General features: G+C 33.0%; 1 protein-coding gene across 1 annotated transcript; it reads left to right on the top strand.

Moving 5' to 3' along the window:
- The first annotated feature begins 379 nt into the window (after positions 1-379).
- On the top strand, positions 380-1,689 carry LOC134254653 (uncharacterized). The gene is made up of 2 exons (XM_062737190.1): positions 380-1,092; positions 1,206-1,689. Exons 1-2 carry the CDS (start codon positions 527-529, stop codon positions 1,687-1,689), a joined length of 1,050 nt encoding a protein of 349 aa, XP_062593174.1. The 5' UTR covers positions 380-526.
- Positions 1,690-9,849: the final 8,160 nt, after the last annotated feature.

Here is a 9,849-nt window from a genome sequence, read left to right as displayed (position 1 = left end):
GAGTAAGTCAAAATTCAAGAAATTTGACTTTTCTAAGGGGGCGAATGTGCGACATATGTTAAGACAAATTTTAGTTGTGGTTTTCTGTAATCAATATTAAACGGAAAAACTGTGCTCGAACAATATTTTTTATTTGAAATCTTGGAAAGTAAATAATGAGCTACCAATAAGCTTCCTCCTCTTTGCCCTCTGTATTTAAATTTCCCTGTAGAAACAATCTAATGGAAAGGCATTTTACTAATTGCACTCTTTAAACAAATGGTAGTCTCTAGTGGCACAATATTAGTTACCATAGTTTTAAAACACACCTTTGGAGAATTTCATCACAGAATTAGTATCTGAATTAGAGCGTTTGGTTGATGATCAGGGGATGGCATGTATTTATTCAAGGACATGCGTCATTTGTTTCCAAATGAGTTCAAAACGGTTAACAAAGGCGTCTTATCCTTAAATACTCAGTAGACTCTCAGTCTTTGCATTTCTCTGAATTCTCCTTTATTCCTTGGAATATTTTCTCTGTATTCAAATGGATCAAGTTTCTTTCTCTAATCTGTCGAGGAATAATTCGGCACAGAACAGCACACAGAGAGATAAGGTCCTCCGGGATGGATATGATTTAGATGTTTATGGACTAGACACACAATGGTTCCTCTTTATCCACATTCCTGCCTTATGTTGTATCTTTCTCAGTCTTTTTAGTGCATCTGCCGTTATCATTGCGTCATTCCGGAGTCGGACGCGGCCGTTCTTTTCCTGGACGCGAAGTGAGCGTTTTGTAGTGTACTTGTCTCTGTGTGACGCGCTCTTTAATGTGACACACAGCATGGACCATCTTCAGATGGTCATCACTAAGGAACACGTGTATCCCAGAGAACTGTGTGAGTTTTATTCATTCTTCCTTGGTGAATTTGTATCTGCACAACTTCTGATGACTAATGTGGCAGCTATCAACGCTTTCGCACTCATTTACCTTCATAAAGAGTTCAAACTTGGCAGATATGACTGGAGGCTTCTTCTTTACACATTCGGAGTACCTTTTGTAATGTCAATGTGTGCCGTGAATTTAGGATATTATGGCCCCTCAGGATCTTAGTAATTTTATTTTTAACTATGCATACTTATATCAATTAACTTATTTCCTCTAAATCATATTAATACTTTTATATGAATCGCTCCTTATAAATTCTTTGATTTTTTTTTTACAGTTGCCTATTTGATGGCGTGAAAGGAGCACTTGCTAGCGTTTTCTTTGTAACTGTTCCAATAACCCTCATCCTTGTGGTAAATGTGGTGCTCTATATCTTAACATGGTGGAAAATCAACACGGAATCCAAAAGGCTCAAGACCATGCTAGGAAAAGAGGCTCAGACGGTGCGTGCGTCTCACAGGGCGGCCAAGCTGATGAGTCTCTTTGTTGCTGCTTTCTTTATCCAATGGTGGGCCCTAGCAATCATCAGTGTGTGGCACAATTTTGCGGTGGTGCCACAGGAATTCTTCACGGTGGTTGTCGTGTTCACAAACCTCGGTGGTGTGTTAAATGGGGTAGTGTACATCATCATTAAAAATAGAAGAAATCAGAATTATAACTCTAAAGTCTCTAAGGTCAAAAAGAATTGTAGTCAGATGTCTCTGGACTCTGGCATGGGAAATTCATGCACTAACATTTCGACTGTAGACACAGCAATGTAATTAAACAATAAATGTATCTTTTTTTGTTGCATAAAATGGAGTTTGTTTCTTTCATATTTACTGATGCTTCCTCATGTTTTTGCTCTGTTCAAACCTTACATTTCTAAAGGATTCATGAGATGAAGCACTGTTCTATCATTTTCGTCTCTCTTTTTTATTACCCTCATTGTACGAGCGGCTTACGTCGCGAGGAATCTTGCATTCCGCTTTTCCCACAGATATTGTTTAATATATTGCATCCACGTACGAACAATTTAAGAACTTGAATATGTCATATTCACAAAATTATCTCTAGTTTTATTTGTGTTTCCTTTTCTTTTATCTTTATTTCTGTTATACACATCATTCTTGATGATGTAAGTGCATAGTTGACAATGAAAACAAATCATTTTTTAAAGGATAAACATGATGTGTTTGTGAAACACCACGTATGTCAGCTTACGAAGGTAAAATTTCTCAAATGCAAGTTAATCACAAAAGTCAAGGTCAAGATTTGAAATACTAGTATAAATCTGATTGAAAGTTATAGTCAAAGTTAACGTTTTCAAAAATAGGCCAACTCTTTAGTGTCTTTAAAACCAATTTCACTTGGAAAAAACGAATCGATGTATAAATGAAAATACTATTGTTAATCGATATCTCGTTATTATTTACTAATAACGTTTTTATTTATTTTTTTTTGCATTTGAAATTTAACTTGTCCTTCTAGAGAGAAAACGGAAACGTGCTCGAGTATAACGGTGTCGTGTAGCAAGTTTTTTTAGTTATAAAATTGTCTTTAACATTTAGAAAAAATCTGTTTTAACAATATTTGAACACACTTAAATCTAAATCAATCCTGCTTCTTAGAATATAAAAACAATATATGTACAGCTAATGCAAACTAAAGTGAGCACAGTAAGTGCCCATAAGCAATTATCCCTATGTAGTATTTCTTTGAAAAAATGGTCTCAAATGTTCTTCGTTCACAGACAAAAACTTTGAAAATATCAACGTAAAAGTCTATGTTATATATAACCAAATTACCATATATATATAGTTATGTTTAAGAAAATAATAGGGAAGCCTCCACCCCCGCCCTGCAACGTTAACGTCCGTCAGATGTCTGTCTTTGATGTATAAATCAACTTCACGTCTGTCTGTCTGTAAACAATATTTCAAAAACGAGATGCTACTCCTCCTACAATTTTAGTCTGATTTCAATATAACTTGGCACACTAGTAGACTACATTAAGATACAAGGAATAGTGCATCGATTTTTGATTTCGGTGAACGGTGTTGCCATGGTTACTAAAAATAGAATTTTTTGTGAAATTCCTTAAAAACGCTACTCCTTCTACAGTTTTGGTCTGATTTCAATATAACTTGGCACACAAGTAGACTGCACAAAGATACATAGAATAGTGCATCGGTTTTTGATTTCGATGAATGGTGTTGCCATGGTTACTAAATATATAGAATTTTCTGTGAAATTCCTTTAAAACGCTACTCCTTCTACAGTTTTGGTCTGATTTCAATATAACTTGGCACACAAGTAGACTACAGTAAGATACATAGAATAGTGCATCAGTTTTTGATTTCAATGAACGGTGTTGCCATGGTTACTAAAAATAGAATTTTCTGTGAAATTCCTTTAAAACGCTACTCCTTCTACAGTTTTGGTCTGATTTCAATATAACTTGGCACACAAGTAGAAAACTACACTAAGATACATAGAATAGTGCATCGGTTTTTGATTTCGGTGAACGGTGTTGCCATGGTTATTAAAAATAGAATTTTCTGTGAAATTCCTTTAAAACGCTACTCCTTCTACAGTTTTGGTCTGATTTCAATTAAACTTGGCACACAAGTAGACTACAGTAAGATACATAGAATAGTGCATCAGTTTTTTATTTCAATGAACGGTGTTGCCATGGTTACTAAAAATAGAATTTTCTGTGAAATTCCTTTAAAACGCTACTCCTTCTACAGTTTTGGTCTGATTTCAATATAACTTGGCACACAAGTAGACTACACTAAGATACATAGAATAGTGCATCGGTTTTGATTTTGGTGAACGGTGTTGCCATGGTTACTAAAAATAGAATTTTCTGTGAAATTCCTTTAAAACGCTACTCCTTCTACAGTTTTGGTATGATTTCAATTTAACTTGGCACACAAGTAGACTACACTAAGATAAATAGAATAGTGCATGCTCGGTTTTTGATTTCAATGAACGGTGTTGCCATGGTTACTAAAAATAGAATTTTCTGTGAAATTCCTTTGAAATGCTACTCCTTTTGCTACAGTTTTGGTCTGATTTCAATTTAACTTGGCACACAAGTAGACTAACGTAAGATAAATAGAATAGTGCATCGGTTTTTGATTTCGATGAACGGTGTTGCCATGGTTACTAAAAATAGAATTTTCTGTGAAATTCCTTTGAAATGCTACTCCTTCTACAGTTTTGGTCTAGCTGATTTCAATATAACTTGGCACACAAGTAGACTACACTAAGATACAAAGAACAGTGCATAAGTTTTTGATTTCAATGAATGGTGTTGCCATGGTTACTAGAAATAGAATTTTCCGTGAAATTCCTTTAAAACGCTACTCCTTCTACAGTTTTAGTTTGATTTCAAATTAAATAAGTTGGCACACAAGTAGACTACACAAAGAAACTTAAAATAGTGCAATGGTTTTTGATAAGTAAAAACCAGTAGAGCTACAGTCTCGACAGAGACTTCTGGTTCTATTGATGAAACAGTCTCCTAGTTTTTTTTTTAATTTAACGTGGTTGTAAAAAGTGTAGAAAAGTTGTACGTTTTTATTTTTACAGGCTCTTGAAAAATTGATGCTTAAACCACTTCTAGAATATGCTGCAGCACAGTACGTCTGTACTAAGGTTTCTCTTAATGACATTTAATATTTTGATAAGGAGTAAAGATAGTGGTATAGCTTTGTAGTGCATTTGCTGGACCCGGCATATCTTTCTTTGTAAGGATTTTAATGATTGTTAAACATCCAGTAAAGGTACAGTATCGAACTTTCCTTGTCTGACAGGAATGTTAAAAGTTTGAAATGTGATTTTGAAGTATTTCATCCTTAGTAAACTACAAGTATGTGTAGGATTTCCAGAGGTAGAATTGAAACGAAGTTCTTCCAAAATAAAATATAATTATTAATGAGCTTTACAAACAAAGATGAATTCTTTTACCGCCTCCCAATTAGTGAAATCGAAAAGATAGATTATTCGCATTTTAAAAAAATTTTGTACACTTCTTTAATATACATATAATATTTAATCCATTCTGACAAAGTGTTCTGGTCTTTTTTTTTTTAATATCCTTTCCTTTTCAATAGATGACATGACTTGTAGCATTATTGTTCCTGAGTATAACAGTATAAGACTTAGTAGAAGAACTGCATTTTGAAGAAATTGACTTTTATTACACGTCTGCTAAAACTTGTACTCGCAGTCCCCCTTCAAAAGATAAGATCTCTTTAAAATCACTATTACCTACACTGTATTCCAAAACTTCATAAAATACCTATAATCGAAGATACAATACCGTTCCGATAAAAAAAATATGAATTTGCATACTGTGCTCTATAAATGTTACATTGGTGTAAATAAAATATGCATTCTCAAAAACCCAAAAGAAAATTGTAATGACAATTTATCTCATAAGTAAGAACTTTCTATGTCTTTCATACAGTAGTACAAGCATTCATCAATCCGCACAACGTCAGAGGTCCCGTGTCAAGTTGCTGCCATGGGACCCCAGGCCCCTTGAAGAACCGATTGGTTGGTTGCTTGTCAGATTTACGTCCCTGCCAACACCCTCTGCGTCAGGGAACCTCGGTAGGCCCCTATATAATTTTCAATCAGAAGAAATACCTCCGTATTCCAAATCGGGACTCTTAACCACTTTGCAACGCTGACGAACTGAAGAAAAGAAAGGCAACACTGTTGAATACTGAAGCGAATTAGTTTGGAGTTGATTCATGATTGAATTGATAATCAATTAACATTTAATGCAAAAGGTTTGAGAAAATTTACTGAAAACGAGAGTGAGATTCTTAGAGATGAAATCAAATTTTTAAAAAATCGATGAACAGTTACATTTTATATTTGAACGGGTTCCTATTTTTCTGCATCAGTATTGATATGCATGTACATAAGTACTAAGTCAAGTAAGGGTCTGATTTAATGAATTTGTGACATATTATTCACAGTGACTATCTGGGGAATTTTCTTGTAATCAATTGTATCTTTTATGAGCCACTTCCCTGGATCCTGTATTTAAAATCTCTCTTTAGAAACAAAAGTATGGAAATTATTTTTGTAAATTACACTTTTTTATCGATAATATCCTGTGGCGAAATATTACTACATTTTTGAAGATTCCTTTGTAGAATTTCATCACAGAACAAAAACTTAGTTATCTATAACCAAGGGTCTTTCATTGATGAGGAGGGATTTGTTCAAGGGCATAACATTTCATTAATTTCCAAATTGATTCAGAACGGTTCGAATTACAAAGTTTTGCCTTAACCTTATAGAAATACATCCCAATATTTGGATTTTTTAAAATTTGAAATCTCCATCAGTTTTATTTAAGGTATTTCCATCCTCCTGTGATGGAAATAATTTTCGTATTCTCTGAACCAAGGATTCACACCACAAGCTAGTTCTAGGAGGATAATAAAATGAAAATACCATAATGTCATATTTATATATTTAAGTTCCTACAGTGGACCAAATTAAATTGATCACACATGTACAATGAAAAAACATCTTTTAAAAAATTCTTTCTTTACCCATGAAAATGAAAAAAGATTGTTTACATAATAAAATGATAGTAAACAACATATCAAGTGATACATGTATAAGTAAAAGATGAAATAATCATCTTCATTCATACTGTGCTTCAACATATAAATTACATGTAGAAGTGCTGTAAATCATGTGGATTCTCCAAAACTTTACCGAACTTTTAGAAAAATTAAAACTGCCATTTTTTCCCGAAGTCAGCAACATGAATATATATGACTTTTCTATACTTTAAAAATCTATTCCCCACGATAAATTTAAATTAGGATTTTTGATATCAATGACACCTGTTTCTTCAATTAAAATGAAAGTAGAAAATGTTCCAATCTTGTGATTGGTCATCACAAAATTTCTTTGTTAAAAACCACTCTGATTCATACTCAAGTACTACTGAGAATTCTAAAGTCAATATTAAAAACGCTGCCGGAGTTTTTCATTCACAACATTCACATTTATGTACTCCTTTCAACAATTTATTTGAATTCCGCATTAACTGTGCTCTGTTTCATATTGGGATGTTTTACTGACTATTGACAATAAGGGAAAACTAATGAAACATATTGAGATAATGAACAGTAAAATCAAAAGTCCATAAAACAATGTGTTAGCAGAGAACCTCCAAAACATCAGAGGTGATAAAATGCCATAAAATGAACAAAACCGTTGGTCACATCCGCCATGTGCTCCTTGTATCGATCATAGAACTTACGAAGTGGTGACTTAAAAAGAGCCTGGTGATATTCTTGTTTCATAAATTTGTTTGTCAGAAATTTATCTCGTTTAGAAAATGTTCATACGTAGAACATGCTCTTGCGTATCGAATCAACTGAGATATATAAACTCCGTATGCAGATGATGAAGGTATATTGCTGCCTAAGTAAGGGAAGTTCACGATTAAATTGTGTGATAAACGAAGTGACTTTAATCTTTCGATCGTCACCTTCTCTCATTTTTGTAGTAACATTCTGCTAGCCTATATCATCTTCATTTCATGTTTTCATCTCCCAACTTATTCGATACTCCAGAGCCTGCCACGATCAGTTTTTAAACCGAGACAGGCTACCGACAGATAAGTTGATGTTACAAGACTTTCCACAACCTTGTTAACAAGGCTGACTTGTTTCATATCCATTGTTATATTAGGGTGAATTCACCATGCATGGGACACCCTTGTACTTCAACAAGTTCTAGTGATATCGCTACCGACGGAAAATTATCAAAGTGGAGCTTAACATTTAGTATGTGATTAAGATATAAATTTTGGACACAATTACATGCTTTTTATTGAGAAAATATCAAAAATTGAGTTTTTAAAAAATAACTCAGAATTCACCATGGATCGGACATTGTTTACCATGCATCGGACAGACGGTATATGGACTGGAAAAATATCATAACTTTATCACAGTGCTTTAAAATCATTGATATGTATATACTTTTACCTTTTACCCAAGAAATAACCCTCAACTTAAATTTAATTGACGATATCGTTGCACAAATGTTGAACGATTCAAAATGCCTCACAGCCCTCACTTTGCCTTAGAAATGCTTTAAAATGCTTGTAATGCAGTAATTCGCGCATTTCTTCTCATTGGTTATCATACTCTGTTTTGTAGAAATAAATTGAGTCAGATTCTAGACGTCATATGTGGATAAATTGTATTATGACTAAAAATATAGAGTTTTTATTTTCTATTTCCGACAAAAACAGCTGTCAGTAGGGTGCTGTATAAAAATGGTCGTGATTAACTTTGCATCGGAAAGTGTCCGTGTTATGGTAAATTTGTGCTCCAATGTACATGAAATAAATTCATAAAAACCAGCTTAAAAAGAATTATACAAACATTGAAGTGAAATTTCTTCAATATTTATGCAATATTCACCAAAGTCTGCGTTCCGTTGAAGTCGAGTTTAAAGAACGATAACTCTGAAAATTGCAAAATCATAAATTTCTGGTTATTCCCCTTTGATGATGTAAAATATGACATAACTATAGGGCCATTCTCGGGATATTTTTATCAATAATCGGTATCATTAAAAAATTTAAATCTTTAGCTTCAAGACAGAAACAAATAAATACAGGGAACTCTTAAGTTGAAAGAGAGTTTATTGCCTATAGTTCTCCGAAGCAGGTAAATGGGCGTGATCTCGTCTTTGCCTATCAATTGACGTTCAAAACATGACTCAGAACGTTGTTTCCGATGCATGGTTAACCCACCTTAATCCTTTATTTCATACTGAATTTGACTACGGAATGTTCCGTCTGCTTGATCAATACATATAATTCATGGCAGGTGTGACCAATTCTTTCGAAGATAGGTACAATTGAATTAAAAATAGGTAAAATTGATTTGAAGATAGGTACAATTGAAACATATCCACAAAAGAATTAAAGATGGGTATAATTCAATTTATTCAATGTTATTGAAAATAATGAAAGCTATCCATGGCAGCAACTTGAGCACGGAGAGAACTGTACAATTTTATTAGGAGTAGTTTATATTGTCAGTATCTAAATAATTAAATATAAAGGTTCAATTCAATTGCACCTATCTTCAAATCAATTATACCTATCTTTAAATCAATTGCACCTATCTTCAAATGAATTAAAGACAGGTATTATTGAATCAAACCTATCTTTAATAAATCTAAAGATAAGTATAATTGATTTGAAGATAGGTAAAATATTTGAATATATGTTAATATGGCGTTCCAAAGTTTGAGGGGTTTTTTGAGATCGATTACTGTTTTTCATTTTAAACTTTTTCTGTTTTATTTCTGATATTTTACAAAAATGAGATACATGTACTATGTCACATATATACTCTAATTAAGCCACTGCAAGTAACATGAAATGTGGATAAATTCAATCATGCATATATCGGTCAATCTGCCAATTGCAAAAGGACAAGGTATGGTAACCACAGAATCTGGTCCCCCTATTTGATGTAAAAATCAGAATACAGATAAAACTGTGATAGTTTGTAGTTTAAAAGAACTGAAATTGATACTTGTTTTAAAACCAGCACTAATTTCTATTCCAAGCTTACATGGAGACCACAATTAAGAGGATCCAGGAACGTTTTCCCGAATTTTCTCAATTTTTAATTAGAGATGTCAAAATTGTCAATAATTGATATTCGAATATTCGATAAGTGCATTCGAATATTCGATAAAATAATAAATCTTGCATTATAAAATATATATCTTCATTATCCTGTCAAGCACTATATACCTTTTATGTCATTATTTTAGAATACAATTCCATGTAAAGTTTTGTAAATGCACAGTTGTTACATTTAAAAATATTTTTGCATTTAATATATGAAGACTAGAGTTACATC

This window comes from Saccostrea cucullata, unplaced genomic scaffold (assembly GCF_032062105.1).
Source record: "Saccostrea cucullata isolate Sc308-1 unplaced genomic scaffold, CSIRO_AGI_Scuc_v1 ctg1236, whole genome shotgun sequence".
NCBI classification, from domain to species: domain Eukaryota; kingdom Metazoa; phylum Mollusca; class Bivalvia; order Ostreida; family Ostreidae; genus Saccostrea; species Saccostrea cuccullata.
Note: the sequence above shows the minus strand (reverse complement) of the source record. Positions and strands in the feature narration are given on the sequence as shown.

What these genes read in the sequence shown, in the direction of transcription:
- LOC134254653 (XM_062737190.1), top strand. Translation starts at nt 527, where the DNA reads ATGGATCAAGTTTCTTTCTCTAATCTGTCGAGGAATAATTCGGCACAG. An exon ending in TATGGCCCCTCAGGATCTTA is followed by an intron (nt 1,093 to 1,205) that starts GTAATTTTATTT and finishes TTTTTTTTACAG; the next exon opens with TTGCCTATTTGATGGCGTGA.